We start from the raw sequence: 23286 nt of genomic DNA, 5'->3' as shown, positions 1-23286 counted from the left end.
AAAGAAACTAGTTTATGTAATACACACTTAGGTAGCACCCCATAGGTTAGGACCTCTACTAAGGGCTTCACAAATAATACCGGTGGGAACTTACACCTTAACTAGGAAAATATCAATAAGAAGCTTTTGAAAAAAAAAAAGAACTCACCCATCCATCCTGGTAATTTTTAAATGCAGATTTAAAAAATGAGGTTCCCTTCTTTGCCTACCAGATTACGAAGGTAAATACAATTGATAATATTTGGAGTGAAATATATAGGCCTATATATATATATATATATGCCTATAATATATCACCTTCAGCAGGAGTGTAAGTTAGATGATCACATAAAGGGACATTTTGATAACATGATTTTTAAAACTCTCTAGGAAAGTTTGCAGATCAAGCAGTTTCATTTTTGGAAATGGGGATAATCAAGAATGTATTCACATATTTCCTGTATGAATTTCATTTAGCTCTTTGCAACAAGATGGAAACAAACTAAATATGCTAAAATAGGAGATTCTTTGAATAAATTGTGATGTACCTACACCCTGGGTTATCTTACAGCTTATCAGTGAATAGCAGATTCTGGTTGCAGACTTCCTAGGTTTGGATCCCTTAAAGTTGCTTCTTAGCAACTTTATGACATTGGACAATTAACCTCCCTTGCCTTCATTCTCTCACCTATAAAAAATATGGATAATAATAGCATCTACCTTTGCTGGGTTGTTTTGTGAAAAAAGATGAGTTAAGATGTATAAAGCTTTGCCTACCATGTAGTAAATGTTACCAAAGTGTTTTTAAGTGATTAGTGTTATTTAGCTACTAGTCAGGTAGTAATAGAGTACTTAGTCAGATGGAAAAATATTTATATCAGATTAAATGAAAAGGACAGATTTCAAGACATCAGTGAGTATATGACCTGATGTACATTTTGTTGATATACACTTGTATGGAGACATACATATTTGATTATAAGTGTATACAAAAATTTAAAAGATAAACATCAAGGGTTCATTGTCAAGGCTATTAATAAGTAGTGTGTCTCTGGTGAGACTGAAGTTTTCCTTTTCTTCTTCTAAGTCTCTTAATTTTCTGATTTTTCCTTTTTTCTGATTTTTCTGAAATGAACATGCTCTGCCTTTAAAATAAGGTGGGAAAAGTTATTTCTTAAAACAAAGAAAAGTCTTGCTCTTGACAAGAAACTTGAAAGAATAAGTCATTCCTCTTTTGAGCACCTAACAGTTCAGTCTCTGAAAAGCACAAAGCATTTCTATATGAAAAATAGTTGAGTGATTTTTTTTTTACCTTTTCATATATATTTCTAAGACTATGTTTTAAACTGTTTAGTGAATAGTCCTTATTGTAGAACCGAGAGTTTCTATCTGGAACATTTAAATACTATTAAGAACTGAAAACTTATAGATCTCGATCTGTTTTGCTTCAACCATTCCCTGGTAGTATCAGACAAAGCAAAATGTTGTAACACCACTTGGAAGAACACAACAGACCAGTGTGAATGTGAAGACAGCTGGGGGATCTATACAGCTTTCTAGAAAAGGACTCAGAGTCTGCTGTTTGGGGCCCTAGAATTTACCTAGGAGAAAAGACAACACACACACAAAGGAGATCCATCCTATAGTCCATCTCCAGGATGTAAAATCCAATATTTGCACAAAAACTTAGCCCAAGGAAGGCATATTTTTTATCCTCGGCTATAAATACCTAGTAACTGCCTGACAACACACCTGTGGTCGGTTAGAATATCTACAGAAAGGCGTGCTCAGCCTGGGGCAGAGTGGTGTTGACCTTCTAGCCTGTGTGCCTGCCACTTCATTCAAGTTTCAAGCCTTCAGTCACAGCAGTTGCTGCATGAATTCTTTCACAGCTTCCAGCACTCTAAGCAAAAACCATAGAGATGTGGCAAATAAATGTCCACCAAGAAACTATGAACATTGGGGTGAGGCAACAGTTTTTTTCCTCTGCTCTGGGGTAAAAAATGGCTCCTCTATTTCATTGCTGAAAAAATCCTGCCATGTTGATATGCATCTCCATTTTGAGAGTTTTCTGTCTAAGATGGAGAAATATTTGAAGTTTGGTGAATAGAGTCTGTGTAGATGATCTCTGGAATTCAAACTCTGGCCAGAACTGGCTGAGTCTTGCTAGGAAAGCAGACACTTTTCATTTTCCCTTGTAAGTGGAGAGGCTACATTTCTGTTGTTAGTTGTTAGAATATTCTAGTCTTCCTCTGCTTCATTAGAAAGCCTATGGGAGAGAACTTTTTAAATGAGATGTTGTTAAGATCAGAATGGTGGTATTTGCAACGCAGTGACAGTTCCTTGAAGGAGGGATTTTGTCTCCTTTATCATCGTTTTCCTGGCATGAATCACTGTGACTGGTCCATGGTAAAATGGGAGGTTGATTAAATTAAAATCATGAATGGAAAATTATAATTGCTATCCGTATTAGTTAGTTTTGCTGCAATAACAAACAAGTCCCCAAATCTCAGTGGCTTATAAACCAAAGGTTGATTTCTTGCTCATATTATATCATGGGAAGTAGTCTCAAGTTCCATTCTACATATCTTCTTTCTAAGGCCCCAGCCACCATGTAGAATATGCCCTGTGGCATTCTGACCTGGCTCATAAGAGCCCCAGCTCTAAAGAGTTGATGATGCACATCTCTCCCCAACTCTGTTCAGTGATGCCATGTTGGTGACCTAAAATCAACTATGTATATGCACCATGGGAATTGGCAGACACTACAAATCAAACTTTGTTTGTTGTTTTTGTTTTATGAGGGACAGTTTATCAGTGCACCCCTGGATCTGTGTGACAAAGAGGAAGAGGAAAAAAGCTGGCAGGAAATCACAAGACCTCTTTAGGTTAAAGTAAATCACATGGCCAAGGGTGACAGTAGGGCAGGGACACATGCAGGACACATGCTCCATCTACAGGAGGTCCTCCAAGTCCGATGGCAAAGATGGGCAGGGAACAAACAACTGTGAATACTACAATATACCCCACTGTCTGGATAATTGTAATTGACCAAACCCCAAACTGGGACATGTGACATGACAAAGTATTTTAATGACTTATGTATGTGTGTTTTAACATAATTCTCATTGTAAAAACATACTACTTATTAAATGCTTACAATCTGCCAGGTGTCTTATAGAACTTTATATAGTACATAAGTCTCACCAGTCTCCCCAGTCCTGTGATACAGATACTGCTATTAACCACATATTGCAGATGAAGAAACTGAAGGCTAGAAAATTGTTTATTAGATGGGATGCCCTGGACACAGATTCAGAGAGTTGAATAGGGATGGTTAGTTGTTCAGTGGTCTCCATAGATCCATCTACAAGGAAGTGAGATGACCAGAACTGAGCAGAGGGAGGACCTCTGCTCAGGGGCCTGCAGGGGCCTCAACCAATTCCTGCAGGGAGTTCTGGAGCTGGGATGACCTTTGGCGATTGTCTCAAATCAAGGCAAGAGGGTCCCAGCCGGTCTCCAGCCATGGGGTTCTGGCTCTTCCATATGTGAATGGAAAAACCTTAACTCAGGAGTATCCAGACCTCTGACCCTCTGCAAACTGGCAGGGGAGTGATTGGAGTTGAATAGGACATCTGTTAAAAGCATTCATCAAGGTCCCTGTTATTTAAGAAATGACCAATATGTTGACACCATTTGAGTTTCTTTTTTTGCTTTTTAATTATATAATATCAATAATATAATAAGACTCAAAAATCAGTATTCTTTAAGAAAAATTGTTTTTTTCTGGGAGGGAGTGCTTTCCTTCAGAATAGCATTGCATTGATCCTCATTTCTGTGTTTTGTGCTGACCTTGGTACCCAGGAAGCAGGAGGCATGGGCCACAGTCCACAGCAGGGTGCACTATGTTGGAGCTGCCCAGGGAAGGAGCAAGGTTGTTTGGGGGGCCACCGAGCTGCCTTTGCGTGTTTGCCACCTAACCTATTTTGTATGATTCTTGATTGACTCTTTATGACCCATCTCATGCCTGTAGTTTCAGATCCTAGACAGCTAGGAAGTTTCCTTTCATTTGTTCTAATTTGTCTCCATCCAGTATTCATAGTATTAATAAACCGAGGGGGGAAATGACAGATGAATAATGTTCACGGCAGGAAAAGGAAAGAAGTGGTTTTCTGTCTGGGAAAGCTTGGCAGCTGGGCGCATGCCCTGAATTCGTTACCTGTTTCCTGAGCCTAAATGATAGTGGTTCTGAGACATGCTCCACAGGGGCTCCCAGGTTGAGCTCTGATCTCTCTTAACATATACTCCTTTGGGAGGCTAGGGGAGCCAGTCAGAGGACAAGTTGGAGGGGAAAAGCAGGAGAGAAGGAGGGAAGGGGCGGAGTTCTTTGTTTCTCTCCTCCAAGCTCAGAACAACTTCCCGTCTTTCTGGGTGATCTTCGTTATTCCAAGCATGCTCAGAGCTCTGGACTGGAAATCTGTCAGTGGTTCTTTGGCTACATCATTTTCCCACTCCCATTCACTTTCTGATCATGATACCTTTTCAGTAAATCAGAAAACAAATATCCAAGACGTCAGAATGTTATTGCCTAGGCATTACGGACAGCTTCTAATGGCTACATATATAGCCGAAAACACACACTAAATATTTGCATATTCTGTGTTCTGGTATAAATTTACAAGGCTGCTCTGTGGTAACAGAGATGTTAGCATAGAGCAGGAATTTAAATGCTTCTGGGAAACAAAATAAATAAATAATAATGTTCTTTTACATCAGATGTGGTTTATAAATGTGATCAAAAGACTGTCCTATAAAAGCAATACACATATAAATCCTTAGAAGAAGAGCATTTTCTAGTGATAAATAGTTTCCAGGATTTTTCATTGTCTGCTGCTCCATTTCTACAAGGTGACAAAGCTTAAGAGAAAGATTTCTAGATATTTATCTCATAATGCAGTTGTTTATCAAATACCAGAACAATCACTAGCCAGGAAGAAGGCCTGAACATAGACACAAAGGGAGGAAATCTGCAAATAAATTGAGTTTTGCAGTGTATGTACTGCTTTGCTATATAAAATCCAGGGAGTAGGTGAGGCCAGCACTCTTTGTCTACAAAAGTATAATTTTGTACTATAGTATAGTTTTTTTCTACGTATATACCAGCACCTGATCAACAATTCTTATTGGGCATCAGGTCTGACATATTATACAGACGCCTTGAATTACAAGGCTAGACTGTAAGAAACCAGGTGGCTCTAGCTTTGTTTAGTTGAATGAATTTGACTTCTCTACTCAAACCTCCAAATGTGATAACTAAGGCATAGGTTACAATAAAGGGGGAAGAAAACTGTGGTAGCCCAGCAAACTCTGACTCATTCAGGAAAAGAGGGAATATGAGTTCTAAAGTCACAATAACATAATGTCTCCTTTGAATATGATTGTCATTCTATTGCCCACTGTTCCAAATGAGACTCTCTTCATCCCTTGGGCTCCTGAAAAAGTTCTTGAGAAGAAAATTTTTACCCCTAGTTATAGTGTAGCTGGGGCTTCCCTGGTAGCTCTGCTGGTAAAGAATCCATCTGCAGTGTAGGAGACCCCAGTTCAATTCCTGGGTCAGGAAAATCCCCTGGAGAAGGGATAGGCTACCCACTCCAGTATCCGTGGGCTTCCCTGGTGGCTCAGATGATAAAAGAATTGGCCTGCAATGCAGGAGACCTGGGTTCAATCCCTGGGTTGGGAAGATCCTCTGGAGGAGGGCATGGCAACCCACTCCAGTATTCTTGCTTGGAGAATCCCCATGGACAGAGGAGTGTGGCAGGCTACAGTCCATGGGGTCACAAAGAGTCAGACATGACTAAGCGACTAAGCACAGCACAGTGCATAGTGCAGCTGGGACCTAGTATTCAATAACTAAGTAGCCCTTTCAGCAACTGTAAGCTCACTTAGTTCCTTTTCTTCCTAGCTGTCTTGGTTTAGACTCCCAGAGACTGAGTACCTCAGTCAAAGTACAAGCAATGAAGGGTATCCTCCAACAGATCCTGTTGCAGGAATCTGCCCTGCAAATCCCACCCTAGTCAGTCCATGGAGGGTTATGGACAGGAAGGAACAGATGAATAAGAGTTAATAACAGCCAGCATTTATTAAGTACGCACCATGTGCCAGCAGGGTTCTGGGCTTATATACAGTACCTCATCCAATGCCCACAGCACCAAGAACCATAGTATTCTTATTTACGGATGAGGTAGAACTATGTGTGAGATATGAACAGCCAGTCACTGGCACCATTTATGAGTTTGGAGTGATTTCCCTTACCACGATTCTTTGTTAGCAGGAGCCATCACATTGATGAATGTACTCAGCCCTCACAATAATCCAACCACTAAACATTATTTTTCCCACTTTTTCCATTGGAGTAACTCTGACAGAGGTCACTTTCTCAAGGTCATGCTTAGGAAAGGACAGAGAAAGGACAGTATCTGAACCCTTCTGAAGCCTGTGCTCTCCCACCCCACAGTGGCATGCAGCACACACATTTTTAAAGAGATTCAGTGCCTGACTTCCTATTTAGTCATGCACTTATAAGCAAAAAACATCCATGGGACCAAGAAATACAATTTTAAGATTCTACCTTTTTACTAAAAGATGAGTGGATAATGCATCGTGTTAGCAAGGAGGAGAAAAGGCATTAGTTTTCAAAGCAGGTGATGTGGGGAAAGGAATTTGTAATTTCCAAGAGGGATATTTCCCCAGCTGCTAGGGGAGGAATTTTGTATCAAATACAGTGGTAATGACTGCAAGTAATGGTGAACTCCTGTATAAGGATTAAACTATAGGAGGTAACTTGTCCTCCACATAACAAGAGGCCTGGTGGTAGGAGACTTCAAGTGTTGGTTCAGATGCTCAAAGATGCCGATGAAACCTAGCACTGTCTCCTTTCACCATCCTCCCTTCCCATGTTGATCTTTGCTTGTTGAGAGTCCCAAAGCACCTGCCATAAAGTTGGGAGCAAAAGGGAAGAGGCTGCACCAGCCACACTGGTCCCATGTTAGCAGAAAAGCAGAAGCTTTCTCAGCCCTCCAGCCCCTAGCCAGCTTCCACTTAGATCTCATCAAGCAGCTGTGGGTCCCCTGTGCGATGTGGAAAGGAAGAAGAAAGTACACCTTGCTTTAGGAGGCTAGTGTGGAGAGGACCTGGGGTGGGCTGTGCTTGGGAGAAGGAAGATGTGCTTGGGAGAAGGTTGATGAAAAGGAGCCTCACCCTGCCCTTTGTATTGGCCATTACATGTAAGTGACCCCGGGCATCACAGGTGCTCTCACCCTTTCCTTTCCTCATCCTGTTCTTAGCTCTTCATTCTTTCTGTTCTCATCCCAGTAGCACTTTGGGCTAAATAATATTGATACGTATCAGATCACCTGAATCACTATTTTTTTAAATTTAAAATTAAATAAACCATTTTTGAATTAATTAATTAATAAAATGAGGGACTTCCAGGCAGATATCAACTGGTAAGGGCCTTTGACTACAGCGGCCCGAAGTTTTCACTGCCTCAGAGGAAGCACTCCTCAAGGGCCTCTGGAAGGAGTCGGGATGCTGTTATTACCAGAATCTTCAGGTTACAGGTGTTGGCTCAGTGGCCCAGCTGAGATAAGAGGAATCTGAGAGGGTGAGGGCTCTTGGATGAAAACCACCCTGTGTGGCTGCTTCCTGCAATGAGCGCTCCATGGTTTCCTTCTTTGTCTCTGCAGAGCCAGCTCTCCCAGGCGCTGAACGGGCTGTCAGACAGGGCCAAGGAAGCCAAGGAGTTCCTGGTGCAGCTGCGCAACATGGTCCAACAGATCCAGGTATTGGCAGCAGCCAACGCAGAAAGCAAAGCCCATGCACTAAGATGTAACTGTGTACCTGGGGTGGGGTGAGGGGCGTCTGTTTCCGTGTCTTATCTTTTATTTTTATGTTTCCTAGGAAATTTCCTATACATTTTTTTTCTGCTCTTTCTGTTCTAATACATGCAAACACACATACAGACCAACTTCAAATATACCCCTTCTCAAGATGGTTACATTTCCTCAACAAGCCAAGGACATAACCCCAGTTTCCAAGAGGTTCCCATCTTCCACACTGAGCTCCTATTCTCTGCTGCCATGCATTCAGAAAGACGTCTATTTCTTTGTGAATTCAGTCATTATTGTTGAGTTTTCTAAATCTATATGTTCCCAAAGCACCTTGCAAAAATTATGTCTTATCTAATAGTAACAAACAGGTCACATTTTCTCTTTTTTACCTCCTTCTTTCCTTCCTTCCTATCCCATAATAATGCTTCTCCTCTACCTAGATACTTAAATATTTTTCAACCATGATCCCATGGTAACTATAATTTCAGATTGCTTTATGTGGCCACAGTAACCAACAAATCACTTAGCATTTGAGAGCCTATGAACTCCCTACTAGAGCTGAAGGGGAAAAACCATTAAATTGCATGAAATGCTAAAATAATGACCTTCTGCACTGTTTAATGTTCTTACATTTTCAGGTTTGCCTCACAGAAATAACCTGAGCGCTGGCCTCCAGTAGATTGACTTTCTGAATTAATATCTAACCCATGTCAAGGCAGAAATGGCTTTTTAAATGTAAGCCAGGCTTCCAGAGCACCACACACTGATTTTTTTTGCCCTTGTTGATGTGCAGGCACATGTTAAAACTTTTGATTCCCTAACAACCTAACGTTGTGTATTTCCTTCTGCTTTCCAAAACAACAGAGTTCATCAATTGGTCCCTTCTTTGCTCCTGCTGGCATAAAGTGTGCAGCCCCAGGCTCACCCCTGCATGTCACCTCTTCATCAGAGCAGAGCTTTCTTTTACTCTATCAGAGCCTTTACTGAAAAAGCTTCCCCCTCCCTACCAATAATAACCTGCTTGGTACATAGAGAGCTCTGTAATGATTTCCAAGGGTCTTCTGTGAGAACTCGAAAGTAAATTACTATGAAAGCCAAAACTTAATATTTGTAGAAGTCATTGCTCAAGCAGTTGTAAGTGTATGCCTTGTACAAAGAAGACCTTGCATTTGAAACAGTGACCTAATACCTAACTACTGATCCTTATATTAGGAGACACAGTTCTGGATGACTGAGAATTAGTTTAAATTTGATAGGCTAAGCTGTTCCTTCATTTCTAACCCCCCAAATTTTATAGCTTACTCAGTTGAGTACTATTTTTTCAATGCTATTACTGTACATGTAACAAGTATTTAGCTTTCACTGGCTGTAAATCATGATTGTTTTCCAGATTTTGGTTTGAGAATCAAAGCTACATATATAACTTATTGAAAGGATTACCTCTAATGAATGCTTATAATTTAATGAGAAAATTGCTTTTAAAAATGTCTATAGCATCGCTCAATGGATAAAGAACCTGCCTGCAGTACAGGAGACACAGGAGACCGAGTTCGATCTCTGGGTCCAGAAGATGCTCTGGAGGAGGAAAATGGAAACCCACTCCAGTATTACTTGCCTGAAAAATTCCATGGACAGAGGAGTCTGGCAGGCTTTGGTCCAAAGGTTCGCTCTGTCGGACATGATTGAGCGACTACACACACACGTAAAAAAAATTTAGATCCAGCATTCAATCTAAACATCATGGGAAAGTTATGACCCATTTAGAGCATGGTTACTGTTCCCCCACAAGCTGATTTTCACAGCAGGCTGATGCTTGTTACATATACCGGTGATTCTTCACTGCCCACCTGCACTCATTACTTGCTTTTTTAATGAAAGGAGCAAGTGTTTTGCCCATGACTATCCGTCTAAACTCCTGTTGTCATTGGATTATTGTTTAATATTGAAGACCATTGCCATCTGCTTTCTTCTTTCTACCTCTAAATTCAATGATTCTTTCAGTCTCATGCCTCAACAATACCCGACTCCCTCCGGCAACCAGCCTTTCTGAATGCCACCTTCTACCATGCCCAGCTGGTCATATGCCAGCCCTCAAAACAACTCATGTTCAACTCTACAAACTAAAACTTTATTTTACTTGATATAATTCAAATTGCAAAGATGATTTCCCCTTGATAAAAACAAATCTATTAAATAACATTTACCTCTTTGAATCTAAAGTGAAACACTACCACTGCGGAATAAAATTTATTTTGTTACTTATAAAATGCACGTGTGCACTGTGGGAAGGGCTCCTCTTCCTTCCCTTCAGCAGGGACTTCCCCCCACAAATGGACTGGGGCTCTGCTGTCTCTGGCAGCCCAAGGCACCCAGTCACTTCGCCACCGAACACTGTGCTCTCTCACACAGGAGAACAGTGTGGAGTTCGAGGCCTGCCTGGTGGCTCAATGTGATGCCCTCATTGATGCCCTCAACAGGAGGAAAGCACAGCTGCTTGCCCGTGTCAACAAGGAGCACGAGCACAAGCTAAAGGTGAGCGCTGCATCCTATGGGGGCGGAAGGCCAGGCTTCCAGGGTATGATAGACAGGTGAATGCCGCAGCCTTGGGTGGCCAATGAGGAACAGGAATGCCCCTTCACTTGGCACTCACTCCCTTCTTTACATCACTGATACTCACTGAGTGACTTTTCTAGGCCAGAAATTGCTCTGGGTACAAACATAATAAATAAATCAAAATCCCTGCTCTCGTGGGGCTTATATTCTACTAGAAGGAATAAACAGAAGGCGAAATAAGTAAGTAAAATATCCAGTGTGTTCATAAAACATGCTAAGAAAAAGTAAGGCAAAATGGATAGAGAATACTAGGGATGGGGGTTGAAATTTTAAACAGAATGACCAGAATGATGATGCAGAGGCAAATGTATTTTTGAACTGGGAAATGGAATCTGTACTTTTCAGAAAACAAACAAGATTTATCTTAACTTCTGAAGCAAACTATGTAACTGAACAGCTGTACAGACTTTGGTCATCACACAGTGAATTAACTGATCACAGGTCTGGGGTCCTATTGGCAGGAGGACTGGTCCTCCCAGAGACATCTGCTTCCCCATCTATTGCCCCCTTGGAGCAGAGCAATAACACGTGAGAGCAGGCGGGATAGACATAGATGGGCAGCATCCCGCAGAAGGAAGCAAGAAGTAGCCAGCAGGAGCACATGCGTGCCCAGCAAGCTTCAAGGTGGCTGCCAGTGGGTGGTGGGTGGGTAGTGTGCCATGTTGGCCTGTGGTTGGGGGGGTGGAAGCAGAAGTGAGATCTGACCATAGGTTCTCTGCTGGGGTCAGGCAACCAGCATCAGGGAGCTTCAATACTGTACAACTGAGAATGGACACAGCCTTGGAGGAGCTGGTGGCTGGTGAGCAGCCCAGGAAGTAGCAGATATCCCCAGCAGGCTTGGAACAGGCTTTAGTCCCTGGAGAAAAAGAGGAGGTCCCGTTTCTAAAACTGTGGGATTCCAATAAGAGAACCAAGGGAGAGTTTCAAAATGAAAAACTAAGAGAACAGACATTACAAGATTTGGGGCTAAAGCTTGGTGACCGGGCCAGTGCCCAGTTCATGGTTACTAGAAACAAGGCAAGAAACCAGTTTCTATCCGGGGCATGAGACCTCGGCAAGACCTGCAGCAAACGGCAATGCTGAGTCCTGAGCAGTGGAGTCCCCAGTCGTTAATCTGTGCCCACCACACTCCAGGACCCAGGACCCAGAGAACTCCACTGTGAAGATGGGGAGCCAGGCAGCATGAAAAGAGAAACATTTCCCCAAGGAAGCTTAACAGTTCTCTCCAAAGGCAAGGGAAACCCCCAGACTAGTTTCATTCTTTAGGTTCCCTCCTCTGCTGCTCCTCACCCGCAGTTCCTCAATACACATTTGGATCCACAGACAAGCTTCTTCCCTTCCCCAAAGGCAGGGCAATGTGGCTGGAATAGAAACCTTTCTCCACTGCCTTTGTGACTTACCTACCTGTCACTCTGAATTTGCCTGTGGCATGGAGGCAGATAGGAGGTTGAGCTGTGACTGTGGGGTCCAAGCCAGAATGGACTCATGAGGGCTGGGCCCTACAGTGAATTTGGCCAGCCTGACCTTGCTGGTGCCGAATCGTTGGTCGGCTTGACCTTTTTGGTGCTGTATTGGGGCCACGTTGGCTGGCCTGACCTCGCTGGTGCTGTACTGGGGCCATGTCCCTTTGAGTGTTCCTGATGTGACAAAGCAGAGCAGTTACATCATGGAGAGGCTCAGCAGATTCTTTGTTAAGGAAAATTGCCTGTCTTGAAGTTGAAATCTGAACCAGAAGTTAAGAAAGAAAAGTGCCCAGAGAGTGAACACCGAGAGAGCCTTAGTTCGTGGGCTTGAACAGTGAACCAAGGCTAGGGATCTTACTGCTCCTTCCAGGGAGGCAGTCACTGTTTCCTGATGGGGAATCTAACTGGAAGACCCTCTCAGGTTTGTCTTAGAATGAACACAAGCCCCCATGGGTCATCACACCAACCCCAGCCCTGTGGAAGCTTCACGCTGAACTTCAGATAATGGAGGGAGGACCGAGCTTTCCTCAGGAGCCTCCTCGCCCCTACCAATGACCTGTGTGGTGCTTGTCTCATAAAGTGCTGAATGAGGCCAAGTTTTACTTGGATGACTTTCTCTAGCTTATCAGTTTCCAGGCTCCTGTCCCTTAGTGTCTATGATCAAGTTATTTTCTTTTGAATTCTATAAAGGACCATGGGATTGTGTTTCATGGTAACATACATAGTCATTCCTAAAATGTGACAGAGATAAGTAAGGCAGTATTAAAGATACTTCAGAAAAAATGTTTTCTGAAGGTTGTGCTATGTGGGTGTTAATCTTGTACATTTAGCTGTAACAACCTGGGAGATGGATTTAAAGCCATAAGGCTATTCATCTAAGATAGTCAGATGAGGCTTGAATGAAAAATTCTTCTGAAGTCACCATTTTTTATCCAAATTAAAATCTAGAAGTACTGTGGACTGTGATTCTGTAGTTAACCAGGTAGCAACACAGAACGAGTGTCCTTGGTGACCAAAGCCTGGCTTTCATAGCAGTAAGAGCTAACATTTGGGGATACTTGCTTTGCAGCAGCGCTATACAAGTTCTGTTATATGGATCAACTCCTGTGTTCCTCACAACAACTCTGGGAGGTCATTATTACTGCTGTTAACACTCTAGAGATGAGGAAACCATGGCACCATGCTATTGAGAACTGGTCCTGGGATCCAGAATTCCTGTCCTGTTAACCTGGCTTCAGAGTCCAGATTCTGGACCATGGCACCCTATAGCTGGTAGTACAGTGCAGAGAAAAGGCATGTGGGGACATGCCTAATCCTGTCCCCAGTCAGCCAGCACTACCTCATGCACACCTGCTAGGAGCCGAGTGCTGGGCTCGGGGCAGGGGAGGAAGGACACGAAGGTGACTCAGAGTTAGGGGCTTCCAGTCCTGTGGATGAGATCAGTCACACCCACAAATGACTCCAGCACAGGTAGAGAGCAAGTTTCCAGGAGAAGGTTGCCCATGTCATTAGAGCTGTGAGAAGGGCAAAGTTACTTCCAGCTGAAGGGGTCACAGAGAGCCTCATGGAAAAGCAGGCATTGGAGGAGCCCAAACTTTGGGAGACGTGTGTTGATGGTGGTGTGCATTCTTGCCTGTGGGAAGTGGCCAGGCTATGAGGGAAGAAGAGGGTGGTCAGCACAGTGCACCCTAGTCTTGCTCTATCCAGTTAGTCATAGATGGATGCTTTCTGTTTCCATCACCTTCTCTGACATTACTAAAAATGTACTGATCAATACAGCCCTTCATTTCAGCACCCTTCAGAAACGCAGAACCTTTATTATTACAGTGGAACTTAAAATGTCATTTGAACCACAGAGAGTATCTAAAATAAACTCACAGCTGTCTATGGGTAGTGAGCTGGACAGCTGGGATTTTCCCTCTGATAGTGGACCAGCCATTTTAATGTGTAGCCATAGAGTTTTAACTTTTTCCTTAAAGGGCATCTCTTTTGTGAAGCATGGCAGACGCTTCCTTGACATCTTTAAACAGAACACAATTAACAGTTTGTGTTAAGTCATAGGGTGACTATAGTGGTGACTCCTGGTTTTCTCTGTGGGAGAGACATAAGGGCAGCAGTCTGGATAGATGCGGGGAGCCAGGACTGAAGAAACATCATTTATCCATATCAAAAAGTGCAGAGGGACATGAAAGTCGCTGGCCTAGGCTGTGCCGTGGGTAGGGGTGGAGACAATTTAGGGACAGCTGTAATGCATTGCGGGGACCCCATGGCCAGTGTCGATCCTTTGGTGCTGGTGGCCTGCATGGTCAGGGACCTCTGAGCAGAGGCAGCTGCCTGCCCTCATTCCACCCTGCCTGGGGTGGAGTTCCCTGCCCTAGATCCCAAAGGGCGACAGAAACCAGAGACAGGTGGCTGGTTGTCTCCCACGGCAGCAAAGCTGTTCTGTCTTCTGCCTTCTGTGATTTGTTTCTCTGCTGTTTTCAGCTGATTGTATCTGTCACTGCTTCTAAAAACAGGCAGTGCAGCCATCGCCGTGACTGCTGATGCCAGCCTCCACATCTCCCTCCCTCTGCTTTTCTCCTCCTGCCTCTTCCCTTTCTTGTCACTTCAGTTGCTACTCAGATTTGTGAGAAAAGACTGGCCTTTTATAGACATCACTTGCCAGGCACAGTACTTCTTTCTGTCTTTGTTGGCTAGCCCATCACTCACAGTCTGGAGGGGATAATCTTATGGTCTTCCGCTTCCCTTTGGCAGAGTTCTCTGGGGGCCTGCTTTTTGCTGACAAAGAGGAGAGTTGTGTGTGTGTTTTTCTGGCAATTTTCTCTTCTTGAGCCATCCAAAAGGCTAAGGGAGCTGGAAAGCCATGTGCATAAAGACGGTCTTTATAATCCACTCAGGCTCCACTCTGAAAGAACCGATTGCTTGAGCAGATTGAGCAGTTCTGGTTCTGAGGCAAGATGGAGCCGAGCGGTGAGGAGCCCAGATTCTGGGTCATAAGAGAACAAAGTGTGAAGACACACTGTATCACTTACTAGGTCTCTAACCATGGACATGTCTACAGCTCCATTTCTTTCACCTGTGTGGAAAATAGGACTAGACGTGGTCAACACCACCTAGGGCATAGTAAAGCCTGACTTTATTTTTTTGGGCTCCAAAATCACTGCTGATGGTGGTTGCAGCCATGAAATTAAAAGACGCTTACTCCTTGGAAGGAAGGTTATGGCCAACCTAGATAGCATATTTAAAAGCAGAGACATTACTTTGCCAACAAAAGTCTGTCTAGTCAAAGCTATGGTTTTTCCAGTGGTCATGTATGGATGTGAGAGTTGGACGGTGAAGAAAGCTGAGCGCCGCGGAATTGATGCTTTTGAACTGTGGTGTTGGAGAAGACTCTTGAGAGACCCTTGGACAGCAAGGAGATCCAGTCAATCCATCCTAAAGGAGATCAATCCTGGGTGTTCATTGGAAGGACTGATGTTGAAGCTGAAACTCCAATACTTTGGCCACCTCATGCGAAGAGTTGACTTATTGGAAAAGACCTTAATGCTGGGTAGGATTGGGGGCGGGAGGAGAAGGGGACGACAGAGGATGGCATGGTTGGATGGCATCACTGACTCGATGGACATGGGTTTGGGTAGACTCCGGGAGTTGGTGATGGACAGAGAGGCCTGGTGTGCTGCAATTCATGGGGTCGCAAAGAGTCAGACGCGACTGAGCGACTGAACTGAACTGAACTGAACTAAAGCACAGTACTCAAAATGTGAGCTTTATTGTTGTTGTTATCACTGGATGTCTTTCCCAGAAAAGAGCTCGATACTGGGAAAGACTGAGGGCAGGAGGAGAAAGAGGCAACAGAGGATGAGATGGTTGTATCACTGACTCAGTGGACATAAGTTTGAACAAATTCCGGGAGAGTGTGAAGGACAGGGAAGCCTGATGTGCTGCAGTCCATGAGGTCACAAAGAGTTGGACACGACTTAGAAACTGAACAGCAATGACTGGAAGAGTGGAAATATAGTCTTACTCAGAACACTGAGGAAGTAAGTGTTCCTGCTATTTTCCATAATACCAGAGTTCCTATTGCAGAATTAACCTAGTATGATTAATTATCTTTGAACCTAGGAATGGTGACTTGAGTATAATTCATCACCACACAAAAGAGTGCGCTAAGTTTGGTGAGCTATTTTTAAAAGCTAAAAACAAGACTGTGAGGCATATGCAGATGTGACCTTATTTTAGGAACACTGTCTAAATTACAGTAATACTATTCTGTGGTTTGAAAAAACACGGGGAGCCAAATACCTAAAATTTCAGGATGTGATAAACTAATCAAATGTCAGAAAGCTACCGGAGGGAAAAAATGCTTTTTGAGCTTTCAAAAACTATTACTAACTCACATTTAATGCCTTGGACAATATTCCCTCTATCAGCAAAGGCAGCTGGGCCCCTGGGTTTCATGTCTGAAATGTGTGTGTTGTGTCAACATCCTTCCCAGGTCTTCCGTGGCTAAATAAGGCTTTAAAATATCCTCATTGTCTGTGATCCTCACAGGGAATTTGTGTCAACATTTTAAAAGTACCATTAATGAGAGCTGTGCTCTTTTCAGGAACTTTACAAATGTCATTTTTCTTTTGATAAGCCCCCCCAAAAATCTGAGAATTATTTTTTTGTGTGTAACATTCAGATTTGAAATAACTCCACAATCATCTTACATGTATTCTTTCTCCAGTATTTTAGAATGAATTTGTGTGCTGAATAGTACTGAGTGATGGATGTCTTCTTGGTCCCCTTGCAAGTCTAGATCCTCTAAAAGAAAAAAAAATAGTTATAGTTATTCAAATATATTCTGAAAAAATATAATCTTTAATTTCCATGTGTGGTTGGTAAATTAACATACCAATGACATTACTCAGTGAGATTACTGAGGGATAATGATAAAAATGTTAAAACTTACTGTTTATTAGAGCTTCTACTTTTACAGAGGGCCTCCATGTCCCAATTGTAATTGTCTATAGAATGCTTGATTTTGAATCCAATTGGGTTTTGTTAGACTCATTATCATGTTATCATGATTGTCATTATTATCTTTGTTATTATTTACCATGTATTGGCTGTTTGTTCCCATTATGTTAGCAAAAGAAAAAAAAGAATCATATGGGCATATTATTAAGAGTATAAATTTACACTAGGGATATTATCGGCTTACTTTAGCCATTTTGTCAATGCTTCATAATAGGTAAATAATCCTTTGAGCAGGTTTAGAGAGAGAGAGAGAAGGAGGAAGGAAGGAAAGGAAGAAGGGAGGGAAGCGGGAGGGAGAGAGGTAGGAGGGAAGGAAAGGTCTGTCCAAGCTCACAAAGAATTTAAAAATAATTAGGTAGGATTTGACTGTTACAGTCATTACTAGAAAAAAAAGCGACAAACTAAAAAGCCCACTCAATTACAATAAAACTACTGGCAAGGCATTCCATTAGTTCATTACAGTGAAGACTTTTAAAAAATTTAGGCATACTGGAACACTTAAGATTTTTGACTGCCCTCAACAGAAGTTTTTTGGGGGGCCAACTCTAATAACTTAACCACAGTTATTATTGATGACAAGCCTATCATTAATTGGGAACTCATTTGGCAAATTTCATGGCCCTCTGCTTCCCACGTGTAGAAGCAAAAGCCACAGAGGGCCTGTAAGAAACTGAGTGCCCAAGTTGCCTATGGAATCACCAGGATGCCGCGGCATACACCTAGAGCTCACCACGGGTAGGGGACATGCCTTTGAACACCCTCGACCCACTCTGGCAATGACAGTGAAGGGCAGTCACAGAACTTCTTTAATGTACTTTGCCTGAGTCCATATATGAATGACACACTTAGTTCCAGAGGGCACTTAAAGCATACTTCAAAGATGATGGACTAATTCACCATTTCTCACATCCTACAAAACGCCATACTGGATTCAGCACTTTTATTGTGGGATGCTATAAATGATAACTGTTCTCCTATGTGGGTGGGGTCACATCAGGATGCTTCTCTCTCCAAATGGCTTGTATATCTTTCTTCATTAACTTCTCTGTACAAGGATACAGTATTCTATACACTAAGAGCATGCTTTGGATATTCCACTCAATGCTTATTGATGAGATTACCATCATTCACACTTCTGAGACAGAAAGTTCAGAGTTTTACTGTTAAAATCTCGAGCCTTCCGAAAAACAGGTATGTGTTTTATTTACTTAATAGGCCTAAATGATCCTTTTATGGATTAAAACTCAAAGCATCAGATTTGTCTTTGAAATGATTAGTCGCCAAGGTGATTAAATTAATAACACTACTACAGAAGACAGTATCAAGAGAATGGGGGAAATGTTTGCCATATTTCCATAAGCCATATGGGAGAATGGTGGTGTGTAAGAAATTTAAAATGTCCTTCATTAATTTAAGTGTCCCTAAGTTTTAATGAACGTAATGATAATATAGGAGATAATATTTTACTCTAGGGGAAAATCAAGAGAATTATTTATTTTACTAGATGAATCTATTGGTCAAAGCACTTCACCAAAACTTACCAGTGAGTCAATTCCAAGTATCAGTTAGTCATCTTGCTACAGGACATTATGGAACACATAGAAAAAACTATCTCCACTGACCAAAGGGACCTGTGTAGAATAAATTCTTCAAGTTTGTGTCTTGAAAGTACTTATATCTTAGAAAAACAAAAAAGAATTGCATTATACTTAGAGGAAATTGTTTTAAACAGTGATGGAAATATATATTAATAAAGAATGTCTTGAAACAGTGAGAGAATGTTAGTATTTACTTAGACTAAAAATTCATCCAGTGATCTCTCTCCAGACCCCATGATGAGAGAAAATACTATGATAAAAGTATTTATTAAAAAGAAAATTTGAAGAGAAAATTTTAAAGAGCCACAATTAAGATGGAGAGATGAAATTTGGATAAAATAATGAAATTCCCCTTAATTAATCTCAGGTCTAACTGCTCTTTGTATCACCTGAGGTGAGTGGTGGGAGACTGGCCTGTTCAAGATGCAGTGGAATATACAGTTGTAGATGGACTGAACACAATTTCACATTTGTACTATCTAAGCTGTCATGGGCTACTCTCTGCTACTAAAAAGTCTAAGCATTCAAAGAGACATAACAGTCTGTTCTCAAATTCTCCTTTTCTGAATAGGCACAGTATCATATCCTGACCCCCCAAAAATGACCTTTATAAATTTGCCATTTAACAAAATAAAACTCTTCAAGTGATCAATAGGATTTGCCATCCAAAACAGATGGTGACTGCTGATAAAATTTTGAAGACTTTCTCTGAAACTATGGACCACAGATTAATTCGTTGTCCTCTGAGATCTGGTTTAGGCTTTAATACACATGAAGACTGGAAGATTATTTCCTAGTTCCTATTCATGTCACTCCTGCAACATGTACATTTCCTTAGAAACTCCTTAAATCCAGCCAGCTGAAAACATGGTGCCAAGGGTTTCTCCAGAGCATCAGAGCCACTGCAAATAAATATAGAACTCAAAGAAAAAGTGACATGGCCTGACTTCCTATGAATTGTTTTTCATTAAAAAATATATAATGTACAAGTAAATAGTACTAATAAGGAGTAGAAATAACACACAGTGAAGAAGGTAGTGAGTAAGAAAGCTGAATGAAGACATTCACAGAAAAAAATATTTATACTCATAAAAGATTTAATTATCTGGCTGATTTCCATAATATGGGAAATCTTGCTAGATTAATTGAGAAACTAAAAGTTAATTATAAAACACCCAAAAATGCTACTTCAGGGAACCCCACTGATTCATTTTTAACAGTGAATTTTATCACAGATTACTGTGATCATAGCAAAATGGTTGATTAAAATGTTTTAAAAATTGACCAGCATCCACTGTAGCAACAGTGGGAGTTGTAAGCCAAGCAGGATATTGAGTCCTTCCAAGAAGCTTGAACCATGGAATACAGGAGCCAACAGCAAACATCCCTGAAACTCACAGACTCTTTGGCAGCGCAACAATGAAGCTTCTTAAGAGTAATCAGAGCCCCTAACACTCCCACAGCTCCTTTGGCACCAAATAAACCTTGCTTGAGAAGGAAATTTATAGAGGCAGACATAGAATATTATGAGGCCTGAGTAATATATTTATTTCAGCACATTTTGGTCATAAAATTATCATTGAGCTGAATGTTCTGGCAAAAACACAGTTCAATCTTTTTTGCCTCAAAAGGAGGCTTACTTTGGGTTGTAGTGCTCAGATCCAGTCTGTGCTTGTTATGCGGAATTTTAGTACCAGTCACTTCTATATAGTCCTAGGGCAAATGCCATTGGGACAGTGAAAGGTGAGTGCTGAGGTTTCTGCTACCTAGCAGCATTGATGCACTGGCTGCTGAAATGTAAAAACACTTTCTGGGAACAATTTAGTCAAGCCTCATATAGCAGAGATGAGTAGTAGTATAATAGCTGTAGATCCCCTGCATTGCATTTTTTTAAGTGCTTAACTTATGGGTGATTTCTTTCTCCTCAAGAAGCAGAAACTTAACCTTTATTTACCTCTTGATTTTAAAGTAAAATAATAAAATGAAAATATAATATAATATAATAATTTGCATCCCTTGAGCCCAGACCAACAGAGAGTAGTGTTAGTTTGACAGAAACATACTAGATGTTAGGAGAAAATAAGTCAACCAATGACTTTAAAAGTGATCTTTCCCCTCAATCAAAATCACAAAACAATCTTCACATCAAAGCTGGTTTCTTTCACCAATTCCAATAAAGAGATTTTAAATCCTACATTTTATTTTTTATTTTAAAAAGCAATAACAAATCATCTGTCAAAATATTAGGAGACTCCAAATAGCCAAAACAAGCTTGAAAAAGAAGGGCAGAATTGGAGTTCTCACGCTTCCTGATTACAAAATGCACTACAAAGCTACAAAATACAGTACTGGCATAAAGATAGACAGAAGACCACGGGAAATCGAATAAAGCCCAGAAGTAAATTCTCACATTTATGGTCAAGTGATCTTTGACAAAGGTTCCAAGACCACTCAATGGGGAAAAGGAAGTTTTAGTAACAAATGATGGTGGGAAACTATCTTCATGCAAAAGAATGAAGTTGGACAGTTACCAAAAGCCATGTACAAAAGTTAACCCAAAGTGGATCAAAGACTGAAAAGTAAGAACTGTAACTATAAAACTCTTAGATGAAAACATAGGGCAAATGCTTCATGACATTGGATTTGGCAATGATTTCTTGGACATGGCATGCAAGACATAGGCAACACAAGAAAAAGTAGACAATTGGACTTCACGAAACCTTGCAAATTTTTGTTGTCAAAAGACAACAAAAACAAACAAACAGCCCAGTTTCAAAATGGGCAAATGACTTGAACAGACTTTTTGCCAAAGAAGATATACAATAAGCACATGAAAAGATGCTCAAGATTATGAGTCATTGTGCTGTGTTTAGTCGCTCAGTCATATCCAATTCTTTGCAACCCCATGTCCTGCAGCCTGCCAGGCTCCTCTGTCCATGTGGATTCTGCAGGCAAGAATACTGGAGTGGGTTCCCATGCCCTCTCCAGGGGATCTTCCCAAACCAGGGATCAAACTCAGTTCTCCCACATTGCAGGCAGCTTCTTTACCATCTGAGCCACCAGGGAAGCCCTATGAGTCATTCAATTCAGTTCAGTTCAGTCGCTCAGTCGTGTCCGACTCTTTGCGACCCCATGAATTGCAGCACACCAGGCCTCTCTGTCCATCACCAACTCCCGGAGTCTACCCAAACCCATGTCCATCAAGTCGGTGATGCCATCCAACCATGCCATCCTCTGTCGTCCCCTTCTCCTCCCGCCCCCAATCCTACCCAGCATTAGGGTCTTTTCCAATGAGACAACCCTTCACATGAGGTGGCCAAAGTATTGGAGTTTCAGCTTCAACATCAGACCTTCCAATGAACACCCAGGATTGATCTCTTTTAGGATGGATTGATTGGATCTCCTTGCAGTCCAAGGGACTCTCAAGAGTCTTCTCCAACATCACAGTTCAAAAGCATCAATTCTTCGGCGCTCAGCTTTCTTCACCGTCCATCTCTCACAAGCATACATGACCACTGGAAAAACCATAGCCTTGACTAGACAGACCTTTGTTGGCAAAGTAATGTCTCTGCTTTTAAATATGCTATCCAGGTTGGCCATAACCTTCCTTCCAAGGAGTAAGCGTCTTTTAATTTCATGGCTGCAGTCACCATCAGCAGTGATTCTGGAGCCCAAAAAAATAAAGTCTGACACTGTTTCCCCATCCATTTCCCATGAAGTGATGGGACCAGATGCCATGATCTTAGTTTTCTGAACGTTGAGCTTTAAGCCACCTTTTTCACTCTCCTCTTTCACCTTCATCAAGAGGCTCTTTAGTTCTTCTTCACTTTCTGCCATAAGGGTGGTGTCATCCACATATCTGAGGTTATTGATATTTCTCCCGGCAATCTTGATTCCAGCTTGTGTTTCTTCCAGCCCAGCGTTTCTCATGATGTACTCTGCATATAAGTTAAATAAGCATATAAGTTAAATAAGCATATAAGTTAAATAAATGAGTCATTAGGGAAATGCAAATCAAAACCACAATGAAATACCACTTCATACCCACTAGGATGTGAAAGAAAGTAAAGTGAAAGTCATTCAGTTGTGTCTGACTCTCTGTGACCCCATGAAATTCTGTAGGCCACAATACTGGAGTGGGTAGCCTTTCCCTTCTCCAGGGGGATCTTCCCTACCCAGGGATTGAACCCAGGTCTTCCACATTGCAGGCGGATTCTTTACCAGCTGAGCCACAAGGGAAGCCCAAGAATACTGGAGTGGGTAGCCTATACCTTCTCTAGCAGATCTTCCCAACCCAGGATTCAAACCGGGGTCTCCTGCATTGCAGGTGGATTCTTTACCAACTGAGCCATGAGGGAATGGCTACTATTTGACAAAAAAAAACAGACAACGGTAAGTGTTGGTGAGAATGTAAAGAAATTGGAATACTTGTGCATTGTTGGTGAGAATGTAAATGATACAGCTACTGTGGAAAGCAGTATGGTGATTTCTCAAAAACAAATTAAAATAGAAACACCATTCAGTTCAGTTCAGTTCAGTCGCTCAGTCGTATCCAACTCTTTGCGACCCCATGAATCGCAGCACGCCAGGCCTCCCTGTCCATCACCAACTCCTGGAGTTTACCCAAACCTATGTCCATTGAGTCAGTGATGCCATCCAACCATCTCATCCTCTGTCGTCCCCTTCTCCTCCTGCCCCCAATCCTTCCCAGCATTAGGGTCT

General features: G+C 41.9%; 1 protein-coding gene across 20 annotated transcripts in view; it reads left to right on the top strand.

Annotated features, from left to right (window-relative positions):
• TRIM9 (tripartite motif containing 9) overlaps window positions 1-23286 on the top strand; it is a 114893-nt gene that overhangs the window by 52293 nt on the left and 39314 nt on the right. For 16 of the 20 annotated variants that reach the window (XM_081507276.1, XM_081507275.1, XM_081507269.1 and 13 more), the window contains exons 2-3: window positions 7725-7820; window positions 10278-10400. The exons of 3 other annotated variants lie outside the window; for them this stretch is intronic. In XM_081507276.1, the coding sequence (XP_081363402.1) occupies window positions 7725-7820; window positions 10278-10400 (219 nt within the window). The remainder of the gene's footprint in view (window positions 1-7724; window positions 7821-10277; window positions 10401-23286) is intronic. One more of the 20 variants, XM_081507268.1, reaches the window with a different exon arrangement.

Source organism: Giraffa tippelskirchi, chromosome 7 (assembly GCF_054371585.1).
Source record: "Giraffa tippelskirchi isolate mGirTip1 chromosome 7, T2T-mGirTip1v1.2.pri, whole genome shotgun sequence".
Lineage (NCBI taxonomy): Eukaryota > Metazoa > Chordata > Mammalia > Artiodactyla > Giraffidae > Giraffa > Giraffa tippelskirchi.
The sequence above is the reverse complement of the archived record's forward strand: the minus strand, read 5'-3'. Positions and strand labels throughout refer to the sequence as shown.